At 41.0% G+C, this 25,434-nt stretch overlaps 1 protein-coding gene across 1 annotated transcript in view; it reads left to right on the top strand.

Annotated features, from left to right (window-relative positions):
* Positions 1-25,149, top strand: part of pdgfc (platelet derived growth factor c) — a 336,486-nt gene extending 311,337 nt beyond the window's left edge. Inside the window, exons 4-6 of the mRNA XM_039750296.1 lie at positions 3,796-4,003; positions 12,534-12,751; positions 23,641-25,149. Coding sequence (XP_039606230.1) covers positions 3,796-4,003; positions 12,534-12,751; positions 23,641-23,766 — 552 coding nt within the window. The 3' untranslated portion in view covers positions 23,767-25,149. The remainder of the gene's footprint in view (positions 1-3,795; positions 4,004-12,533; positions 12,752-23,640) is intronic.
* The last annotated feature ends 285 nt before the right edge of the window (positions 25,150-25,434 follow it).

The following is a 25,434-nucleotide window of genomic DNA, read 5'->3' as shown; positions in this document are numbered from 1 at the left end:
ATCATGTTTATCTTGCAGTTCAGCACACAAACATTTGATTTGATTCTTTATGTTCATCTGGTGTTTAAAGAATTAGGTATGAATTTCTCTCTCTCTACCAGTTTATTTGCCAACGTTTTCAAATATGTCTGTATCAATTGGTTCCCAATCGGCCTAAATTTGTGCAGCCAGGTGTTACACGAGAAGAGCTGGCTCACTATCGCCATTCCAATTCATCCTAAAGGTGTCTGATAGAGCTGAGGTCAGGGTTTTCTGCAGGCCAATCAAGTTCCTCCATGTCTTTATTTGCCTGGCTTTGACACAGGGTCATAGTCATGCTAGAACAGAAAAGGGCCTTCACCAAACTGTCGCCACAAAGTGCACAGTAGTCTAAAACGTCTCTGCATGTTGTCGTATGGACAGTACCCTTCACTGGAATGAAAGGGCCTAGCTCAAGACCACTACCCTTCCTCTGACAATCTTTAAGGTAGGAGATATGCAGCCTGGAAGCATTTTCTTGGTGTTCTCCTGGCATCTGCCAAACCCAGATTTGTTCATCTGACTGCCTGATAGAGCAGTGCGATTCATCACTCCAGAGAACAAGTCTCCACTGCACCAGAATCCAATGGCATTTAGCGTTACGTCACTCCAGCTGACGCTTGGCATTCCACATAGTGATCTTAGTTTTGTGTGCTGTTGCTTGGCCATGAAGATCCATCGATGAAGCTCCCGATGCACAGCACTTGTGCTGATGTCACTACTAGAAGCAGTTTGTTATCTGTTGATAGTGATGCCACATAGGACTGGCGAGTTTTACATGCTATGCGTGTCAGCATTTGGCAGCTCAGGTCGGTGCGTTTATGTGGTCTGGTACCCTACCATTTTAAAAGTTGAGTCTTTTGGTACTTTTTTGCTACCGGTATACCACATATATAGGTCCAAGTCTTTAGAGTTCTGGTGCTTCCTGTCTTGCTATATGGTTGCGAGACATGGACGCTATACAGTGACCTGAGACGAAGACTGGACTCCTTCATGTGTGTTTCTCTGGAAAATCCTTGGGTAACATTGGTTTGACTTTGTGTTGCTCATGGAGTTCCGAATGAGGCACATGACCTGCATTGTGAGGGAGCGTCAGTTACGGCACTACTGCCATGTGGCGCGTTTCCCCGAGGGTGATCCAGCTTGTAAGATCCTCATTGTTGGGGACCAGAATAGCTGGACCAAGCCAAGGGGTCACCCATGTGACACCTGGCTGCGGCAGATAGAGGTTCATTTCTGGAGGGTGGGACTGCCTGGGGGGTTGCCAACCAGGATCCCGAGTTGTTTCGTTGTGTAGTGGGTGCGGCAGTGCACTGTACTAGTGCATGCTCCCCAACTTGACTTAACTTGATACCACATACAGTAATCCTATGAACACTCATCCGGAGGTGCTGTGCTTATAATGCAGTGACGACGAATAAGGGACACAGGTATTTTGGATCTCACAAATGTGTCTGATGTCTCATGTTTTATGTAGCACAACAGAATAGAAAAAAGAAAAAAAAGGGCCGCTGTTGTAGCTGATTTGGCTGCTCCTGTTACCCTTCATATTGCACTACCTCTGTCAGGCAGCACGTTACAGGCTGTCACAAAAAGCAGCGAGCTTTACTCTACTGGAAGGTTGGCACTCAGTTACTAAATTTGACATGGCTGGTGATTTTCTGTCATTTAAATTGAAATAATTCAATAACCAGATCAGCAACTACAGTTGGCATATCTGATATACCGACACGACTTGAAGTTGCATAATGTAGCATTACCTTAAGATATAAAAAATTAACTGGACCATTTAACCTATCAAAATGATTTTCTGCATGCGTGGGATCATTATTACCTTGCTGTTGTACTTTAAATTTGGCTTATGTTAATTACCTAACTTTAATTTTATATTACTCCTGAGATCCACAGTTGCTGGGCTTCATATAATTGAGAACACTCTGCAAATGGTGAAGGTTGAAGGTTTAGCCCCTGTATCTGAGTTACATTAGAACATTCTAGATGAGAACAGGCCATTCAGCCCAACAAAGCTTGCAGCTCCTATCCAGTTAATTCTTCTAAAATATGAAGTCAAATTTTGAAAGTCCTAACGTCTACCACACTACTTTGTAGACTGTGTCACATCCCTATATATATATAAATATAAAATCCAATGTCTGTCTGTCTGTATGTCTGTCCGCTTTTCACAAGAGAACTACTTAACGGATTTAGATTGTATTTTTTTCTATAATTTGCTTGAGCATTCCAGTGCAAACAGGTTAGGATGTGAATGACAGCATTTCAAGATGGACTAAAGCTATTTTGTTGGCAAAAGATTGCTCCACTCCTTATCATATCTTTGATATTAATTGATTGGTTGATTATGCGACTTCTCTAATTCTGCTAAGTATCATAGATAACTTGCAAGAGTGATATATTCACGCTAATCAGAGACAGAGGCTGTGGGCCGAGGGGAGGGGGAAGCGTGACGTTAGGAGTGGGGAGCCGGGCGGGAACTTCTCAATGTCCTGTTTCACTGCTATGCAGGTGGAGCTGCGGTAGATGGTTAGTATTTATATAAAATCCAATGTCTATCTGTTTTTCTGTATGTACTGTATGTCTGCTTTGCACGAGAGAACTGCTTAACGGATTTCGATTGTTTTTTTTTTGTATGATTTGCTTGAAAATTCCGGATAATTTTGCGACTTCTCTCATCGCGCTAAGTATCATAGATCACTTGCAGGAGCGATTTACATGTGCGAATCTGAGAGAGAGGCTGTGGAATAAGGGGAGGGAGAAGCATGACCTCAGGAGTGGGGAGCCAGGCGGGGACCTCCTCACTGTCTTGTTTCAGTACTACTTGGGTGGAGCCGTGGGGGACGGTTAGTATACATATAAAATCCAATGTCTGTTTTTCACGAAAGAACTACTTAACGGATTTAGATCAGGTTTTTTTCCATGATTTTCTCAAACATTCTGGTTGATTTTGTGACTTCACTCATAGTGCTAAGTATCATAGATCACTTGCAAGAGTGATATATTCACGGTAATCCAAGACAGAGGCTGCAGGCCGAGGGAGGAGGAAGCATGACGTCAGGAGTAGGGAGCCGGGCAGGGCTCTGCTCACTGTCCTGTTTCACTGCTATGCAGGTGGAGCTGTGGTGGATGGTTAGTATTTATATAAAATCCAATGTCTATCTGATTTGCTCGAACATTCCGGTTGATTTTGTGACTTCTTTCATCGTGCTAAGTATCAAAGTTCGCTTGCATGAGCAATTTATAAGTGCTAATCCAAGACAAAGACTGCGTGATGTCAGGAGTGGGGAGCTGGGTAGGGCCCTCCACAACCACGCGCCAGCCTCTGTTCAAATTGCTCTACCTCTGGCCACATTTTGAAGCGGACCTTGCATCCGCTTAGTTAGCGATACCTGTTTGTTTATTGATTTTAAAGTCTGTCCTGTCTCACTACTACACGGGCAGAGCCGCGGAGGGCAGCTAGTTTATAATAATTTGAAAAGAATTGCATTCTGGACATAGTGATTGCACTAAAACATGTGATCTCAGTTTGTGTGTCTGATGTGTTTTCACTGTGAATTAGCGATGCTTAACTCCTGTACTTATCTGCAGAATCCATGCTTTGAAATGTTGACTCAATGTTACTTATCATAGCCCGAGTTTTTATTGCAATTTGTGATAATGCAAAATAAAAAATGTTATTTAGACACCCAGGTGGGTCACTTTCCAGCCTTGATTGGAGATCTTCTGAGATGTTGAACTTTATTTGTTTCTTTTTTCCTACAGACATTCCCTGAGCCTCAAAGCCCTTCTTTGCATCCACCTTCCGTGCAAAGCATAGACATGCTCGATGACGTGGTCTCCTACTTGAACACGGTGGAAGAGGTCATCAAATACCTTGAACCTGACAGATGGCAGCTGGATATGGAAGACTTATATAAGTCAACGTGGCATGTGGTCGGAAAATCATTTATTCACCACAGAAAATCCAGAGGTAAACATCTCTCTATTGTAATAGCTCTAATTATTTTCTTTTGGAAGTCACCTTGGATGTAGTTATTTACTATAAATAAATAAACCAGTCATTATCATAATGAGCATTTGGGTGGACCAGTGGCTAGTGCTGCTACTTCACAGATGCTGTGTCCTGGATTTGAATTCAACATTTGGAAGTTGAGTGTGTGATTTATACACCACCAAAAAACAAACCCCCCAAACCCCACTACAGTATATACTTGAGGATAAGTTCTCCCGCGGATAAGTCGAGACTTGATTTTACAGTATAATTTATAATGTCGGTCGTATAAGTCAAATGGAAAAACTCACACTATTGGTCCAAGGGATAATGATATGCTAATGCCGACCTGAGAGAGTAACCACGGAGCACACTGCCTTTTTTCCTATGTGATTGTGGCAATGCGTTGTATCAGCGTGTGCTCCTAACCTCTCTCTCTCTCTCTATTGTGCCTACGTGACCACACGGTGATACCCAAACTATTCTGAAGCAATGTTTTCACTGTTTTGTGTTTTTTTGTATCTCACACCCTCATACACCTTTATCATACGAACGTCCCTTTCCTATGATGGAGCGTTCGATCAAAAGAAAATAGACAGATAGATAGATAGATACTTTATTAATACCAAGGGGAAATACACAAATATGAGGCTGGTTTTAATTAAATGTCGTTGAAGTAGTGAAAGAAATTGATAACTGCGCTGCTGCAACAAAATTTGATGCGCCTGAGAAACTGATGCAAGATTGGAGGAGGCAAGAAGATATAAAAAAAAAGTCTCATTTTTGAATGGCCGTATAAGTCGGGGTCTGATTTTATGATCGATTTTCGGGTTTCAAGACCCAACTTAAACAGGAGTATACAGGTGCCGGTCATAAAATTAGAATATCATGACAAAGTTCATTTATTTCAGTAATTCCATTCAAAAAGTGAAACTTGTATATTAGATTCATTCATTACACAGACTGATGTATTTCAAATGTTTATTTCTTTTAATTTTGATGATTATAACTGACAACTAATGAAAGTCCCAAATTCAGTATCTCGGAAAATTAGAATATAAATTAAGACCAATGCAAAAAAAGGATTTTTAGAAATGTTGGCCAACTGAAAGGTATGAACATGAAAAGTATGAGAATGTGCAGCACTCAATATTTAGTTGGGGCTCATTTGGCCTGGATTACTGCAGCAATGCGGCGTGGCATGGAGTCGATCAGTCTGTGGCACTGCTTAGGTGTTATGAGAGCCCATGTTGCTCTGATAGTGGCCTTCAGCTCTTCTGAATTGTTGGGTCTGGCGTATTGCATCTTCCTCTTCACAATACCCCATAGATTTTCTATGGGGTTAAGGTCAGGTGAGTTTGCTGGCCAATCAAGAACAGGGATACCATGGTCCTTAAACCAGGTACTGGTAGTTTTGGCACTTTGTGCAGGTGCCAGGTCCTGTTGGAAAATGAAATCTGCATCTCCATAAAGTTCATCAGCAGCAGGAAGCATGAAGTGCTCTAAAACTTCCTGGTAGACGGCTGCGTTGACCTTGGACCTCAGAAAACACAATGGACCAACACCAGCAGATGACATGGCACCCCAAACCATCACTGACTGTGGAAACTTTACACTGGACCTCAAGCAATGTGGATTCTGTGCCTCTCCTCTCTTCCTCCAGACTCTGGGACCTTGATTTCCAAAGGAAATGCAAAATTTACTTTCATCAGAGAATATAACTTTGGACCACACAGCAGCAGTCCATTTGAGACGCTTCTGACGCTGTCTCTTGTTCAAGAGTGGCTTGACACAAGGAATGCGACAGCTGAAACCCATGTCTTGCATATGTCTGTGCGTGGTGGTTCTTGAAGCACTGACTCCAGCTGCAGTCCACTCTTTGTGAATCTCCCCCACAGTTTTGAATGGGTTTTGTTTCACAATCCTCCCAGGGTGCGGTTATCCCTATTGCTTGTACACTTTTTTCTACCACATCTTGTCCTTCCCTTCGCCTCTCTATTAATGTGCTTGGACACAGAGCTCTGTGAACAGCCAGCCTCTTTAGCAATGACCTTTTGTGTCTTGCCCTCCTTGTGCAAGGTGTCAATGGTCGTCTTTTGGACAACTGTCAAGTCAGCAGTCTTCCCCATGATTGTGTAGCCTACAGAACTCGACTGAGAGACCATTTAAAGGCTTTTGCAGGTCTTTTGAGTTAATTAGCTGATTAGAGTGTGGCACCAGGTGTCTTCAATATTGAACCTTTTCACAATATTCTAATTTTCCGAGATACTGAATTTGGGACTTTCATTAGTTGTCAGTTATAATCATCAAAATTAAAAGAAATAAACATTTGAAATACATCAGTCTGTGTGTAATGAACGAATCTAATATACAAGTTTCACTTTTTGAATGGAATTACTGAAATAAATGAACTTTGTCATGATATTCTAATTTTATGACCGGCACCTGTATATGGTAGTTACAGGTCAGGCTAAGAATTGAATTCAAGCTGCTGTCTGGGACTGCCCTGGGAAGTATGGGACTCCTGGTCATCCTGTATATGACGTGAATTGCTAATTTCTCATTTACTGAGGGATGAAGCTGATGCCTAATTTTGTAAGTTACCTCAACTGAACACCAGTATTCTTTACTTTTATTTATGAATGAATGGAAACTCGAAACCTTCCTATAGGACTGTATCAGAAATGGAGAGAATTACAATTGAAATTCACCCTTTTCAACAAGCTTTTCTGTATCCTTTTATTTCCACTGCAAGATGGGCTGTCATCCAGGAGTGCGGTACAATAGCCAGACATGTTTGACCAGCACATCTGCTGCGGAGGGGTACAGAGAGCGTTATTGATTAAACTGTAGTGGCTTTGTGGGAAGTACATTCAATGTTTATTTGTTTGGCTAAGTATAATGCCATGTCCCAAGACGCTAGCAGAATGTTGGCTTTAATTGTGTTTTTGGGATACAATTCTTCTGAGAGTGAATAGAAACAGCAGGCCTGTCGACGTTTACTCTGCTGAACACAAGGTGTGGAATGAAGGCGGCACAAAACTGGGATAAAAACAGTGGAGAATTTTTTTTTTTTTTTAATTTTCAGTTATAATACCAGTACTGAAAAAAAAAGTGGAAATACATTAAGACTGAGCTAACTGTGATTTTATTATGTGCTATATAGAGGGAGACAATGCTGTGTTTGTTGGCAATGCTGCTTCACACCACCAGCATCTTGAACTCACATTCAATGTCAGGTCATCTTCTACAGTGTGCTGAGTTTCAGTGCTATCTCTGTGTCTGCATACATGATCGGTGCCAGTATTAAGTGAATTAAGCATTCACCTAGGGCGCAAATCATAAGGGGGAAGGAGGAACCCACCCACACAGGTTAGCTACCGAACAGTTGCTTGGCACACAATAAGCTTGGCCTAGGGCACAAAATAACCTAGCACTGGCACTGCCTGCATAGTTTTCCACTTTTCCTCTCACATCTCAGAACGGTTCATGGTATATTAATAGACAGTTCTAAACTGGCTCTGTAGGGATGTGTGTATGAATATAACCCACGTTTGACTGGCAACCTATCCAAATTGGGTTCCTGGCTCTTGCCTTGATACTTTGAGAATAACATATAGGCCCCCTATTCCCCCTAAACCGTGACTCTAATTGGATTTAATGGGTTAGTGAATGAAAGAGCTTTATGGGAAACATGCAATGTGCAGAATATGCCAGACTTTATTTTACAAAGCATCACTATTACCTACAATACAGTTAAACATCTGTTTTGTCTTGGTAGAGTTCTCTATTACTCTACTTTCCCCTTTTGTATTATTAATGTGTAGCCTGTGACAGGATGCCTCAAATCGCACAGACTTACCACTGTTTATTAGGTATTGTAGTATATAATTTCTCCCCACCTTCCCTATTACATTTATAACTTTAGGCAATTTGGTGTAGTAAAAGACAAGCAGGAGTTAAGTTACACTTTAAATAATGTATTATTGATAACATTTATAAATAATAGCAATACGTAAAGTACGTTTGAATATTGGCAAAGATACAACCATATAAATGGTGTTGTGTAGTTTCAGGCGGCACACAGACTTGTTAGTTACTTAAAATGTCTCTAGTTAGCACTGGAATTACCAGAGCCAACGAAAAAACTCGTAAATCCAGCCCACCTTAAATCCCTTCACACCTCTCCATCAGCGTCTTTTGTCTGATAAATGTGTCGATAAGCCCAAGCTGCATGCAGCCTGCTACAATATACCATTCCGCTCACCTCCTCAGAACGGGCAAGAAGTTCTCCCAGTTCCTGCTATGATTGATTATCTGGGAATGAGCTACCCAGAATTCCATCCATCCATCCATTATCCAACTTATAAATATCCTAATTACAGGGTCACAGGGGTCTGTTGGAGCCAATCCCAGCCAACACAGGGCGCAAGGCAGGACACAAACTAAGTCTCATTGGCTTAGAAAAAATTCCCGGGTGAAGCTGAGTAACACAGCTAGTCTTTTTATATAATATGTTAACATGTCTGTCCGTTTGTCTGTCCAGGATTTTAAATCACCTGTAGCTCACAAGCAGTTTGAACTATTCATCTGACATATGGTACCCATATACTATGTGACATCTACTGTCCGCTTTCGGGGTGACGATTGGCCTCCAAGGTTATTCCTCTTTCTATTTTTATTTTATTTTATTGTAGAATCAACTCTCAGCAGAGTCCAGCAGGGTGGCAGTGCTGCTCATTTGTATGGGCACCATTCTCATCCCTACCACCTTCGCCATCACTTCCCCTACATCTTCATATCTTAAATCATTCTTGAGGCAGATTTAAAACTTAAATGCCAACTTAAGGGAAAAATTAAGGAAGACATATTAAGTAATTGCAACACAAACACTGACTTAATCAGTTTTAATGCGAAGAAGATGCCGATGAAAGAAGAGAAGAAGTGGGCCGCTAGGGTGGAGAAAAGAAGAAGAGCTGCTCAGGAAGCAGCAAGCGCATCAACCTCTGAGCAAACGAATGCTAAACGTACAGAGAAACAGTCTTAAAACTAGGAATGCTCAAGTCAAGAGTATAGCATGCAGTGCACCATTACTGCTATTTAATATAACAGAAAACATCCAAAAAACGGCAAGTATTTTGTTAAAACTGAATTGTAGCTGCACTGGCAGCTGCCTCATGTAGTGCCATATAAAGAGAGCTGGCACCCTCAGGACTGAGTCCTTTATTCTACTTATTTCTGCCAGGACATGCTTGCTTTACATCCCTGTAACTCTGAAAAGTGAAAGAAAGGTTAATGTTGATCCTGTTGGCCTGAAAATGTGTGAGTGCTTAATATTATTTAAAATGATGATGACGTGTTTCGCACTGTTCAAGTCGGTCCCCCTCTATCTGAAGTTTATTGTTTTTTTCTCCCACATTCCCCCAGAGCTGTGCAGATTAGGCTGGGTGATGAATGTAAACTGATGTGTTACATGTGAGTGAGGGTGTGTTAAACTTTTGACCTATCCAGAGTGGGATCGCCCCTCAAATCCAATACTACTGGGATAGGCTGTGGCTCCCCATGACCCAAAATTGGACTGTGTGGGTTCAGAGAATAGAAGGACAGAAGGAAAATTTCAAAACAGGAAACCTTTTTTCATGTCAGTTCATTTAAACCATTCACACATAAACTGTACTTTAACTTTGGCATAACTAAATCCCAAAACCAAAGGCAGCTGTACAGGTGAGTCATATTAGGCTGATTATCGTTTAGCACCACACGTCAGCTTTGACAGAGGCCTGGCAGTTAGTACTTTGACATGTGAGTTTTCCAAGCAGCAGAAGACAACTAACAGACTGCAAAACTACAAAAAGAATAACTTCTCATGTCAAGGGGGAACAAACTCAAAACTAATGACAGGCTATGGCAAAGAGAAACAATGGTTGGAAGTCAATGCTCACAGGCAGGGAGCGATGGACAGTTGACACAGGATAGTAGATAAATGCCTCAAAAATGACTGCAGAATTGAATCAGCATCTCTGACACTCCAAACGTTATGGGGTTCACAAAGCTTGAATGTATGGCAGGACTGCCGTTTGTATCCAAGGCCGGCATACAAAGACACATAACCTGGTTTAACTCTTTCAAGGCGGATGTAGACTTTTGTCAAGAGGAGGTGTTGAGGGTGGTAATCAACTCTAAGCAATGACCAAACCCGTCACTATGTTTTAGTTTGACTCTCTTTGCTAGAAGGAAAGTTAGCTTCATTAGTCTGACTGAGATTCCCTGCACTCATGTGAGTAGCAAAAGGCAAACAATGGCAAAAATGGCATCGACGAGATATCAAAGCGAATGCACAAAAGCAAAATACTCCTTGGACAACATTTTGCATATTATCGCTGAATTTGACTCTAATCAATCTCCGATTTTGATGCAAGTAATTGAAAACGAATGTGAGGTACCAGCATCAGCTAATCGGTCCCCAGCTGATTGTGGTGCTGAACACTTTTGTGTAGCTGATGCACCTACAGCAGGACTGCCACTTACGATGACAAGAGGCACAAACCAGATTGCTCTGCACTGCAACCGCAACTGCCACTGTTGCCCATGCCCCACGAAGACAGTATGGCAACCAGCCTACTGCGCTTTCCTGCCACCCATGATCAGCTTGAGCATCAAGAGACTGCAAACTGGCGGTCACAGCATGCAGCAACAGATGTTTAATGTTGATTTATGTGTGAAACGATTGCTTAGTTTGCTTATCAGAAAACTGTGATTTTTGGAAAAAAATATTCAGCTCTCAAAGAGTTAAAGAGGACCCCTAAGCAGTGCAAAAAATAAAAGGACCTGACAAGAAGATCTCCTGTCTTTTTGTCTCTGTCAATTTCTGTTGTAATCATACGGGCAGATACTATCTCCTGGAAGGGCTGACAATTGCTCATGATGCTCCCCTATTCCAGGATGACAATGCTCCCATAATACTCTGCTGTCTTGCCTTTGAGAAGAACTGATGCTTCTGAATTGTGGTTTTAGCAAAGAGTGCATGCCATGGGCTGCAATCAGTTTTAGAGTAGATCCAGTTGAAAATGTCTTTGGAAACCCAATGGCCAGATTTTCTAGAGAAAGATATTGTTGTGGGGTGCAAAATCTGTAAATTTCGTTCTGTTTCTTCATTATATTTTGCTCAAGACATCAACAGATGAACTAAATTCAGGACACATCAAAGCACAAGTTGTACCTCACTTTTAAAATGGCTGTTCCAACAAAGAAATGAAGACATGCTGGTGCCTAAGGCTATTGATTATTTTATAACCTGGGCAAATGGGACAACAAGTAGCTACAGCCTGGGAAAGGAAGACATGACAGTAGTACTAAGTAACATCAAAAAAGTTTTATTGTTTGGGAAAAACAGACGTACTTAAGACTAAAGAATCTGAGCAAAATTCATCCATCATGTTGACAGCCAGACAATCAGGTGTATGTGCTGCCCGGTAGCATTGTATCCAAATTAAATTCCATTTGACATAGGTATAAGGAGTAAAATTCCCACAGACAGAGACTAAGATTGTAATCGGAGCCAAGTACTTGTATACGTAAGGCATTGGTGTTAGCCACTGTACTACCACGCTATGCATTTTCTCTATCTGTTCTGACAAAAAAATGAGCAATTATACCTTAGGTGGCTATGTGTTGCATGTTGCTTTTAACATTTTACCCTAATGCTGTCAAGATTCTGTTGCTGACCGTAGCACTGTATGTTCAGCTGATCAGCACAAATTTAGAGATTTCTGAAATATTGAGACAGATTATTTAATCCAGGAGAAGGAATAATTCAATTGCCCGAATGTTTCCCTATGGAAATGTATTTTTGTGGACGCTTGTACATCTGCCGTTGGCAAAGCAAATACATGAGTGCAACGGATGTCCGCAGACTACAATATCCTTAACAGTAACCCCTTTAAGGGTTTACATGGCCACATAATCAGAATATTCATGGAGAAAGCTACCTCTGTGAGGGCGATAACACAATTCCTCTAATCGGATTATGGGTTAAATGGTGTTGTACTAATCAGGTTTCTGTGAATAATCTTTGTGATTGTAAACATTCTAATTGAGTGTAGAGGGAGGAAGAGGTGGGACTGTAATGGGGAAGAGGTAGCAGAGTTGTAGACGGATATGAAAGAAGGGATGGGATCCTTTGAAACCTTTTGGAAGCACTGACAGAAGAGCCATTCCACTGTAATAGTCATGAACATCTACTGTATATTATAAAGGTATTGGAGTTTACATTATTTTCTACTTTTGTTGTATTATTTAATTGTGTATCTCTTCTTGTTCTTATTTCTGTAATAAATCTCCTTTATTTTGATATTCTGACATCACTGGCATTATTCTGAGATCATATAGCGGTGCTCTCTATTTTCCACAATGTGTATTTACTTCATTTCCCAATTTGTGCCTAGTTTTTATCATACACTAATGTTCTTTCAACCAATAAATTTTTTTCTTCTTTTTCTATGGGTCACAGTGGTGGATCTGAACCTCCTGAAGGAAGAGGTGAGGCTGTTTAGCTGCACGCCACGCAATTACTCTGTCTCCCTAAGAGAAGAACTGAAGCGGACAGACACAATCTTCTGGCCTAGTTGCCTGCTGGTCAAGCGATGTGGAGGTAACTGTGCCTGCTGTGCTCACAGCTGCTATGACTGCCAGTGTACCGCCACCAAAGTCACCAAAAAATATCATGAGGTATGTATTGTTGGAGATGTCGCACTTTGCATTACTGACTGCACTGTTCTGAAGAATAAGAAATGTATATATAGAGAAGCGTTGAAATTGATTACATTTTCAGTTTACAAATTAATTTATACTGTATATAAATACTGTATCTAAAAAAAATACTTGTAAATGTTATTGATTTAAAAAAAAGGCTCAAAACAATTAAAGGAACACTTTGAAAACACATCAGATCTCAATGGGAAAAATAAATTCTGCTGGATATCTCTACTGATATGGACTGGGTGATGTGTTAGGAGCGAAAGGATGGTGCATCGTTTGATGGAAATGAAAATGATCAGCCTACAGAGGGCTGAATTGAAAGACACCCTGAAAATTAAAGTGAAAAAATTATGTGGCAGGCAGGCGAGTCCATTTTGATGAAATTTCATTGATGCAACTCCAAATCATACTCGGTAATTTGTATGGCCCCCACGTGCTTGTATGCATGCCAGACAAAATCCTAATGAGACAACGGAGGGTGTCCTGGTGATCTCCTCCTAGATCTGGACCAGGGTATCACTGAGCTCCTGGCTAGTCTAAGGTGCAACCTGGCGGCGTCAAATGGACCGAAACATAATGTCACACCCAGAGGTGTTCTGTTGGATTGAGGTCCGGCGAGTGAGCGTGAGGGCCAGTCAATGATAACAGTTTCTTCAAGGATTTCATCCCGATACTTAATGGCAGTCAAGGTGTCGTTGTCTAACTTGTAGTGGTGTGTGTGTCCCACCATGGATATGCCTCCCCAGACCATCACTGACCCACCACCAAACCATGCTGAACGATGTTACAGGCAGCATAACGTTCTCCACGGCTTCTCCAGACCCTTTCACGTCTGCCACGTGTGCTCAGGATGGAACTGCTCTCATCTGTGAAAATCACAGGGCGCCAGTAGTGGACCTGCCGATTCTGGTATTCTATGGCAAATGCCAATCAAGCTCCACGGTGCCCACTAGAGGACGTCAGACCCTCAGGCCACCCTCATGAAGTCTGTTTCTGATCGTTTGGTCAGAGACATTCACACCAGTGGCCTGCCTGCTGGAAGTCATTTTGTAGGCTCTGGAAGTGCTCATCCTGTTTCTCCTTGCCCAAAGGAGCAGATACCGGTCGGTCCTGCTGATGGGTTAAGGACCTTCTACGGCCCTGTCCAGCTCTCCTAGAGTAACTGCCTGTCTCCTCGAATCTCCTCTATGCCCTTAAGACTGTGCTGGGAGAAACAGTAAACCTTCTGGCAATGGTGCGTATTGATGTGCCTACCATCCTGGAGAAGTTGGGCTACCTGTGCCAGCTCTGTAGGGTCCAGGTATTGCATTAAGCTACCAGTAGCGACACTGACTGTAGCCAAATGCAAAACAAGTGAAAAAACAGATGAGGAGGGAAAAATGTCAGTGGCCTCCACCTGTTAAACCATTCCTGTTTTGTGGGTCGTCTCATTGTTGCCCCTCAAGTGCCCCCGTTGTTAATTTCATGAACACCAAAGCTGCTGAAACTGATTAACAACCCCCTCTTCTACTTAACTGACCAGATCAATAGCCCACAAGTTTCATTGACTTGATGCTATACTTAAAAAGTGTTCCTTTAATTGTTTTGAGTTGTATATAATGTCTAATTTTCTAAGCCGCTTTGTCCTGAACAGGGTCGTTGGGGGTGCCGGAGCCTATCCCAGCTAGCATAAGTCAAAAGGCAGGAACAAACCCTGGAATAAAGCCAGTCCATCGCAGAGCAGACACACACACACACACACTCACACACACAAACCCCACATTAGGCCCAATTTAGTGCTGCCCATCCATGTAACTTGCATGTCTTCAGATTGTGGTCAGAAAGCAGAGGAAACCCACACAGGCACGGGGAGAACATGCATATTGTATGCAAGGGGGGACCCAAGATGCACACCCTGATCTCCTTACTGTGAGGCAGTGGCAGCACTATCACTGTGCCACCATTGTGCCTGTTCCAGTTATAATGACTTTTCTAAAACAAGATGTTCTTATTTAATAAATTACATAATAATATTGAATGATGTCCTTTGAATATTGACAGTGCGTGAACTTTACACAACTTGTCACATATAATTGATTTCCACCTCAGCCGGTTATACATCATGACAAATATGAATCATTTTAGAAGTGCACAACATCTGACCAGGGGGGACACTCATTAACTAAACTCCTTGCAAATTTTCTTCATCTAGAAATTGTTTGTTGAATTCAGAACACAGAACCTCGTCCAATGTCTTTATGATGGATGTTAACAGGAGGTTGAATACCCATGGCCATGGGGTTTCTTTTTTTAAAGTATTGTTGTCTGCATGTTGTCAGTGTTTAAGCTTTCAAGTTATTCACTTTATTTGTGCTCATCAGTAATGAAAGCAGGTCTGTAACATTACAACGCTGACTGGGCTTCCCCGCCTCACAGTCCTACAGCAGGAGAGCAAACGACATATCTGAACTGCAACCTGTCAGAGACGGGACAACATAAAGGGGCAAAGCAGAGGGGGCGGAGCCTGGAGGGAATGATAAGAACGAGTCGCTGAGGAGCGCGGAGGTGATTCAGGACGATAGAGGAGATAGAATAATGAGAGAGAGATGTGCAAAACGGTGCTAGCCAGAGCAGGGAGGGAGGCCACAGGTGCTCGTGTTATTCTTGTTTTGATGGTGCATCCAAGATCTTAACATCGGGCTGACGAGATGGAAACCATGGTAGGGACTGCATGGCATGATTAAAGTAAGGTGCTCCAGCATTCAAGAAAATATTACCTGGTGTCTCGTGTGGTTCTTTTTCTACAGTATTCATGAAGTATTTTAACTTACACTTCTTACATACTGTACATAACAATAACTCTGTAACAGTTAACAATATTTTGGTCAATGTTTAAAGTTGTATTCGGTATCCATACCACCTGCACTTCAGAACAGGTCAGCCACCTGAAGTTAAGCATACTTGAATGGGGGACCATGAAGGAAAAGCTTGGGTTGCTGCTGGAAGAATTGTTGGTGAGAGCAGCAAGGGGGCGCTTACATTGTAGATCCCAATGCCCGACTGCTGTGATGGGGACACTGTGCTGTAAATATGGTGCCATCCTTCGGATAAGATTTTATAAGATAAAGAGTAGGGTTTGGCTCCGCATCCTGACTACACTGCCTATCACAACCTTGTTCATAATGGCCCCCTAATCATCCCTGTCTTTATGTATTTATTTATTTATATTTTTGTAAATGTGTTTGAAGAAAACAACATTCCATATGGTCAAGTCTAAGTTATACGAGAGGGAGTCAAGCTAGAGTTTGAAAATGGGATTTATCAGAAAATGGAATGAACCTTAACAAAATCGTTTCTCAATGTTGTCTCCACCCTTCTCAATGCACTTGTGCTACCTACCTGGAAGTACCAGGATGCCAGCAGAAGAAATGATTTTGCCTTGTCCTCACCACCACTTGTACACTGCTTTCTTCTTTGCATCTTGAATCAATGATCACCCAGATATTTTGTTAGCGGTCCAAAATGGTGGAAATCACACGGTGCCAAATCTGGCGAATAAGTAGGATGTGGCAATACCTTAAACTTCAGCTTCTCCAGACAAGCCTTGGTGTTCTTAGCAGTGTGTGTCATTGTCTGACAGCAGAAGGACTCCTTGAGACAGCAGTCCAGGCCTCTTGGATCGAATAGCAGGCTTCATATTGGTCTCCAGTAAGTCACTGTAACTTGCACTAGCGACTGGAGTACCCCTCGGCATGTAGTGTTCGACAATAACTCAGGTGGCCCTCATAAGTTGTCTCCCCTGTCCCCCTGCACACCATGTGTGTGTGTGTATTTATGTATATGTGTACATATATGTATGTATATGTTTGTATGTATACTGTATACTGTATATATGTATGTATGTATGTGTGTATATATGTATATGTATATACTTTATATATCTATATATATAAAAGCCAAATACCAGTGACTCACTCATCACAAAATCTCCCAAACCATGAGGACTTGGGACTTGAAATTTGGAATGTAGGTTACCCTTGGCCCATAGGTGCTTGCTAAGAAACGGTTTTAAAAATTTCGTGGTCCAAACACGAAATTTCTTATAGTTTTTTACATCCATTCACTCCATTTCTTTCTAAAATAAATTTCTTTAAAGTAAATTAAAAATACAGTGGAACCTTGGGTCCCGAACGTCTCTGAACACGTAGAAATCGGGTTACAACCACAAAGTTCGCCAAACTTTTGCATCTGTTCACAACCACACACTCGGGAGACGAGCAAGCCAGTTTCCCTTCCAGTTCAGAGGCGCCGATGATTTCCGTACGTGTTCAGTATCTCCCTGTACTGTACATTGTTCTCGGTGCATCACGCAGAGGCACTCTCCTTCAAAACTGTAACCTTCCTTCTGTGGTATAGCGGGTCCATAGCTCCCATCAAAAAGGCCAGTTTTGATAAATAATCACCGCACTCGCGGCTTAGCAAGGGGGCATAGTGGTGTGTGGCTTAAGTGGCTACCGAGGAGTTCATGATGTGGGCATTTCTCACTCATAATTGTTTGAGAGAGAGAGAGAGTAAGAGCGAGCAAGCGAGAGAGAGAGAGAAAGAGAGCGAGAGAGAGAGAGAGAGCGAGTGCAGGAAGGCTCTTGTGCAGCTGAGCAGGGAGCCCGGGTGTTTGTCTCAGTGTTATTCAATGTTTTTTTATTTAGTTTATTATTACACTGTGCCATCAATGTTATAATTAACTATTTTTGTGCTTAAAAATCTTTAAAGAAAATATATTTACATACAGTTTGTATGGTCTGGAATGGATTAATTGTATTTACATACAATCCTATGGGGAAAATTACTTCGGGTTACGACCAAATCGGTTTACGACCAGAGTTTTGGAACGAATTATGGTCGTGACATGAGGTTCCACTGTACTTTTATTTTTCTGAAGAGTACAATGTTTAGTTTTGATATTGTCAAGTTTCCGCAAAATGTTTATAATTTGCCATTTATTTATCTTTTTAAAATAATTTAGTTAAGTTATTCTAAGGTATGTTAAAGCAATTGTTTTTTGGAGGATTTTGATTTTCACATTTATACTTTTTTATTTTATTCTTTTTCATACTTTCTTCATGAATTCTTCTATTAAGTTTATACTTCTTTAAATAAACCTGTAAAACTATGACCGAGGAAGAAAGGATTTATAATCACAAAGTAATGGCCCCTTACAATGTGGTGCTAATGAGCGGTAATGGCGATTGCCTGTTCTTCTCGCTGGCCTACCTTAAGCACAGCACCGCCTCTATACTTAAAACAGCTTATATTTGAATAAATAGAAATAATTATTAACCTATTTTGTTTTATGTATGTACTAAATGTTGCCTTATGACCTTTACAGGATGTATACTGTCACTCTGTATATGTTAGAACACATTTTTCGTGTTGCTATCCCGTAGCGAAGCACAGGTATTCAGCTAGTATATATATATATATATATATATATATATATATATATATACATATACTGTATATGTATGTGTGTGTGTATGTGTGTTGTGTGTCTATATATATATATATATATAATATAATAATATTTATTATACAAAATACCTTAAAAAGGCTTCAACAAAGGCACAATAACATAATGCACTTATTTCTTTCTTCACACATATCATTTTTGGACTGCTAAAAAAACATCTGGGTGATCGTCGATTCATGACAGATAATGATGTGAAGAAAGTGGTGCACGAGTGGTGGCAAGGACAACAACAACAACATTTATTTATATAGCACATTTTCATACAAACAATGTAGCTCAAAGTGCTTTATGTGATGAAGAAAGAGAAAAAAGACAAAATAAATAATTAAAATTAGGGAACACTAATTCTGTGGTGGGTTGGTGCCCTGCCTGGGGTTTGTTTCCTGCTTTGCGCCCTGTGTTGGCTGGGATTGGCTCCAGCAGACCCCCGTGACCCTTTGTTAGGATATAGCGGGTTGGATAATGGATGCATGGATGGAACACTAATTAACATAGAATAAAAGTAAGGTCCGATGGCCAGGGATGACAGAAAAAACAAAAAAAACTCCAGATGGCTGGAGAAAAAAATAAAATCTGCAGGGGGTCCTAGGCCAAGAGACCACCCAGCCCCCTCTAGGCATTCTAACCGACATAAGTGACCTAACAATCAGTCCTCATGGCATTCAGGGTTCTTATGGAAGGACTTGATGATGACGGTCATGTGGATTTCTGGCCTTTAATCCATCAATGTAGGGACATCACGGTGCTTTAATTAGGTGGTGGTGGTGGTGGTGTAAATTGCCACCACAGAAAACAGGAAAAAGAACAGAAGAGAAAGTAGGGATTAGTACAGATTTTGGAGCCAACATGAATAATAATGATAATTAATTGAATATACAGAGTATTAGGATTTAACTAAGATGAAGCTATGAGAAAGCTATGAGAAAACCATGTTAAAGTAAGGTGTTTTCAGCAGTGTTGTAAAGTACTCCACCATATCAGCCTGGCAAATTTCTATTGGCAGGCTATTCCAGATTTTAGTTGCCTAACAGCAGAAGGCCGCCTCACCACTTCTTTTAAGTTTAGCTCTTGGAATTCTACTGTAAGTAAGACACTCATTTGAAGATCTAAGGTTACGATTTAAACCAAACCTTTTATTCTGCTGGCATCTGGGCACTGCCAGGCAGGTGGTGCAAGTGCATTGAGAAGGGTAGAGACCACATTGAGAAATGACATGATCCCGTTTTGTTCAGGTCCATTCCATTTTCTGATAATCCCATTTCCTAACTTTAGCTCGACTCCCCCTCATACAATTAAGAAGATAACGTTACATCCAATCAAGTCAAACTTAACAAAACAGAATTCAATCCCCACCCAAGAGAAAGAGAGGAGAGCCAACAGCAAAACAAATCTTTAAAGACAACAAAGAAGGGAGAAGGTCCTTTTCCCTAATTTAAGTGCTTATTCTAAAATGTTATTAATTAGATCTTGCCAAATTTAAAAATGCTTTGAATAGATCCTCAAAGAGAGAATTATTTTTTTTTTCCAATTTCAAATAGTATAGAACATCAGTTACCCACTGACTTAAAATAGAAGAGTTAGGATTCTTTCAGTTCAGCAAGAAAAGTCTACAGTAGTGAAGTAAAGGCAATCACAGTTTGTTTGTCCTGCTCCACTTTAAGCCCCTCTGTGAGCCCACCAAACACAGCTGTTAATGGGTTAGGAGGGATTGTGATACCAAGGCTGTCTGAAAGGCATTGAAAGATTTTTGCTTAAAATAATGTTAATTGGGTGCTCAGGTCTCCTCTTAATCTTTTTTTGCTTAAACTTAAAAGGCTCAGCTCACTTAATCTTTCCTCATAACTCATCCCCTGTAGCCCTGAATCAGCCTAGTTACTCTTCTCTTGGCATTTTCTTGTACTGTTATGTCCTTTTTGTAGTCTAGAGACCAAAACTTCACCCAGTACTCCAGATGAGGCCTCACCAGTGTGTTATAAAGCTTGAGCAGAACCTCCTGTGACTTTTACTCCGCACATCAAGGCGATATATAACCTAACATTCTGTTTGCCCTCTTAATGGCTTCTGAACACTGTCAGGAAGTCGGTAGCTTAGAGTCCACTATGACTCCTAAATCCTTCTCCTGAGGTGTACTCTCGATTTTCCGACCGCCCATTGTGTATTCAAACCTCATATTTTACTTCCGATGTGTAATTCTTTATATTTGCTGACATTAAATTTCATCTGCCACAAATCTGCCCAAGCCTGTCTGCTATCCAAGTCCCTCTGTAATGATTCAATTATCTGCCAACCCACTTAGCTTGGTATCATCTGCAGACTTAACCAGCTTGTTACTTATATTGACATCAAAATCTTTTATATATATTAAAAACAGCAGCAGTCCCAGCACTGACTCCTGCTGTCCACCATTAGTAACATCAGCCAATTCTGATGAGGTTCCTCACACCATCACCCTCTGCTTCCTGTGTCTGAGCCAATTCTGCACCCATCTAAAAACATCACCCTGAACTCCCACTTCTTTTAATTTGATGCCCAACCTGTCATGTGGCACCTTATGAAATGCTTTCTGAAAGTCCACATAAATAATATCGTAAACTCCACTCTGATCATACCATTTTATTCCTTCCTCATAGAATTCCAGCATGTTAGTAAAACACGACCTCCCTCTTCTGAATCCATGCTGACTGTTCCTAATTACTCCGTTCCTTGCTAAGTGTTGCTCAATCTTATCCTTAATAATTCCTTCCATTAATTTTCCTGAGATGCACATTAAGCTTACTGGCCTATAGTTGCTTGGATCTTCTTGCAGGTCCTGTTTCACGCTCCCACTTCCCTTTTGGGAGCTTCTTGAACCGGACTTCATCGATAATGTAAATAAATGAACTGGTCTGATGGGGACAAACTGAGCAAGGGGAGTGCTTTTATTAAAACGAACCGAAAATAAAACCAAAACAGTGTCCACAGTGCAGTGATTCAAAAACAGCCATAAATAAAGAATCCATAAGAACAGAGTGAATAAAAATGGAAGTTAAAAAATCCAAAGTAAGTAAATCCATTAAAATGAGGCTAAAAACAACAGGCTGGAAACAGTCCCCTTTTAAAAACCTGGTGCCTTCTTCCTTTAGCTGGTGGCTCCCCTGCTTCTCCCATTCAGGCTCTGCAACAGTGTAGTTGCCCTACCTGCAGGTGCAGCTGCCTTCCACACTGGTCCGGTAGCCTTCTGTCCCCTGGCTATGTAGAGCTCATCCCTCCAGGCCAAGACTTGGGTCTTTTTTTTCCCCCATCTGCATTCGCACTCCTCTTTTTCATAATAGGGACATGGCATATTGTAGGTGTGGCGATTAGCAGCTCTCGCTGTCAATGATGGACACAGGCAATCCCACACCTGTGCATTTCAGTGCAGAAACACCTACGCCCATATTGCTCCTGGGAACTGCTCCGGCCTCACTACCACGTCCCCTCCTTAAGCCGTGGTGATTATTTATTTAAGAAACTGGCCATTCGTTTTGTGCCATGGACCCGCTATATCACACTTCTCAGTCACCTTCTTTATATCGTCTTCTATAATACGCTACCATGGCTGTTCGTTTGTCTGTCCAGGATTTGAAATCACCTGTAGCTCGCAAACCGTTTCACCGATTGACTTGAAATTTGGTACACATATAATACATGATATCTACTATCCATTTTCGGGGTGATGATTTTTATTTTATTTTATTGTAGAAACAACTCTCGGCAGCGCGCAGCAGGGCGGCCGTGCGGTGCATGTGTATTGGCACCATTCTCATTCCCTACTACCTTCGCTAATCATTCTTGAGGCAGATTGAACACTTCAGTGCCAGCTTAAGTGAAAAATGAAAGAAAACGTACTAAATAATTGCAACACAAAAACTAACTTAATCAGTTTTAACATGAAAAGATGCTGACGAAAGAAGAGAAGCAGCGGGGCCGCCAGGGTGGAGAAAAGATGAGCTGCTCAAGCATATCAACCTCTGAGCAAACGAATGCTAAACAGAGACAGAGAAAGAGGATGAAAACTAGGAATGCTCAAGTCAAGTGTATTCACTGCACTTTATCGTGCAGTACGCCATTACTGGTTATGGGATAATATTTGCCATTTTCCAATCCTTCAGAATTTCACTAGTGTGGAGTAACTTCCTAAAAATATGTGTGCAGGGTTTATACCTGTACTCGCTGTCCTCCTTAAGAACTCGAGGATAAATATTATCTGGTCCAGGTGATTTGTTTGATTTCAGCCTATCCTTATATATAATTTGATACTATCCATATGTATGGTGTTCACGTCAATACCTCGACTCAATACAAGTTAGAACCATGCAATGGGACTCTGCCTCTGTATTGTAGAACATAACGTGGCAAACACAGACGCAGTATTGCATGATTGGCTAAGAATGTTCGAATTCTTCAGTAACGCCACTGGGAGGCGGTGTTGGTTCGAGTAACAGTAAATTCGGTTGGTTTGTGGAACGTTGGTTTGGTTGGGCGTACTTTCCAAGACTAACACCTTCAACTGACTTAAACCCTTCGACAGCTCCGGAACATGTAAGTAATTTAGAACGTATCGCCATTTGCTTGGTACGTCGAAATCTATCTTTGGGCAGTTTGGTTTTGGCATCTGTCTTTCTGACATCTATTGGCAAATTGAGTAATGACGGCCGGGTATTTACAACGGTCATTGTTTAAATTTTAGCCGATCTCAGATCTAAAATGACCACGCCAACATAATTATTATTCCGACTCTGATTAGAGTCGTAAAATACGGTTTGTTTTGAAAATTTGTTTGCCGGAAAAAATCAAATGAGGTGCGCCGAAGAGATGAGTTCACGTCTCGCAGCCCCGTTTAAACAGGAAGCTCTTCATTACATCGGCCAAAAAGGTCTATTTTAATGACAAATCAGTGCCATTATAACAAAATCATTTCAAGGTTAAAAAACGAATCATTCTTTGCAGAGAAAGTATGGATTTCACAAACATATAGAATTTGTAGCACAATTCGATCGGGCTCCCAGTCGCTAGTTTAATCTAATTTCATCAGAGTGTGCCTTCTTAGACACTTTCTTGTGAGCCATTAACATTTTCAGTCCACAGAGACTTTGACGATCTCCCTCTTACGCTCTAAGTGTGTAAACCGTGTTTAATCCCTTTGCACTTTTAGTACCTTTGTTTCAAAATGAGCAGCTCCTTCAAAAGCCTGCTTCCTATGTAAGTATCAATCAATCAATCAATCAACATTTATTTATATAGCACATATTCATACAAAAAAAAAAAAAAAAAAAAAATAGTTGCTTTAATATACATTCATCAGCATACTAATTACTTTTGGTATTCTTTCTAGGTTCTCCAACTGAGACCAAAAAATGGTGGAAAAGGATGGCAAAAATCGATGACAGATGTCCCATTGGAACATCACGAGGAGTGCGATTGTGTGTGCAGCAGCAGCAGCAGCAGTCCTGATGGATAAAAGAACACAATTCAAAGTTTTCACTAAAGCACAATCAGATGGTATTGAGCTCTTAGGGTCCCGTCCCCCCCACCTTTTATCTCCAGCATCACTTGGGGGGAATTTTTAAAATGAATGAAGTACTGGGAAATGCTGACTCCGTTGGCCGGGATTTTTGGACATATGGATGGCACTTTGGGTTCCTAAGGAGGGCATCGTTTTATCTTGAGATTTGTGAAAGCGAGAGTAAATCACAAATGGAAACGAGGAAGCAGAGATTGCTCACAATTTCTCCCAAGAAATCTTGTTGAAGTGTGGATTATAAGACAAGCCGGCAACATTCTTAAGAGGAATAATGTTTTTGGAACTCTTGGTTTTGCTTTTAAACTTATGCTGCCAGCACTGGAGCTGTACTCCCCACAGACCTCTATGTTTAGGAAAGTTCTTTTTTCTTAATTATCTTATTATATATATTTTGGGGAGGGGGGGGGGTTGGTCTACTTTTTCAAAAATATTCTTCTGTATATTAAAAATGAAGCATTTTGCTTTTGTTGTCTATCCTACTCCTTTAACATAACTGTAGATTTTATTGAACTGCAAATGAATCAATCCGTTTTGTCCTATTTTGCCACATTTATGATTCTAATGTTGGCTTGCTTTGTTCATTTTTTAATCTTTGGTCCCAAATTAGACAGTTGCCTTAAAAAAATATATTTGTATTTTTAGAAACTGTTTTAATAAAAAAAAAAAACAAAAAAAAAACGGTGCAGCACAACAATGACATGCTTTAGAAGCTATTGTGATGGAGACGAGGAGTTACCTTTTCATATGCAGTTTTGTATTGTTCAACTACTCTTTCCTAGAAATGATTTTATTTTATCATTCAATTTTTTTTTTAGAATTTTAATCAGTTATTTTTATATTCCTGTACAGGTCTCCTTTTTATTTTTACTAAATGTGCATGTATTTAACATACTTTGTCCGCTTTATATAAGCATTTGATACTCATGAAGAGAAAAGGCATTCTTACATTGGCTTTTTGTATTTAAAAGAACCATTCGATTGAAGGGAAGCTGACATATTAATGAACATAAATGTGTATGGGTGGTGCTGTTGCCTCATGGATCCGGTTTCCCGAGTTCAGATCATGCAGCCCCGGTCGCTGTCTGGTTGAAGTTTACATCTTCTCTCCATATCTATGAGATTTTTTTTTTTCTTCAGGTAGTCCAGGTTTCATTGCCACATCACCAGTGACTGTGTGTGTTAAGTTAATAGGCAACGCTATGCTCACTGGCCACTTTATTAGGTACACCTGCATGTTAACACAAATGTCTAATCACACAATCACACGGCAGCAACATAATGCATTTCAGCCTGTAGACATTGTCAAGACGACCTGCGGAAGTTCAAGCCGAGCATCAGAATGGGGAACAAAGGAGACTGAAGTGACTTTGCACGTGACCTGGTTGATGGTCTCAGACAGGCTGGGTTCAGTATTTCAGAAACGGCTGATCTACTAGGATTTTCACGCACAACCATCAGAAGGGTTTACAGAGCAGTGACGTGCGGAGAGGTTCATGGCTGGTGACTCCTTCAGAGTGAGATTTACAAATATATAAACCCAAAGGAGTAGCTTATTCTCTATTCAATTGGCAGCCTGCACATTGACTACTGGTTATGTTTCATTAC

The sequence above is a fragment of the Polypterus senegalus genome, chromosome 4, assembly GCF_016835505.1.
Source record: "Polypterus senegalus isolate Bchr_013 chromosome 4, ASM1683550v1, whole genome shotgun sequence".
Lineage (NCBI taxonomy): Eukaryota > Metazoa > Chordata > Cladistia > Polypteriformes > Polypteridae > Polypterus > Polypterus senegalus.
Note: the sequence above shows the minus strand (reverse complement) of the source record. Positions and strands in the feature narration are given on the sequence as shown.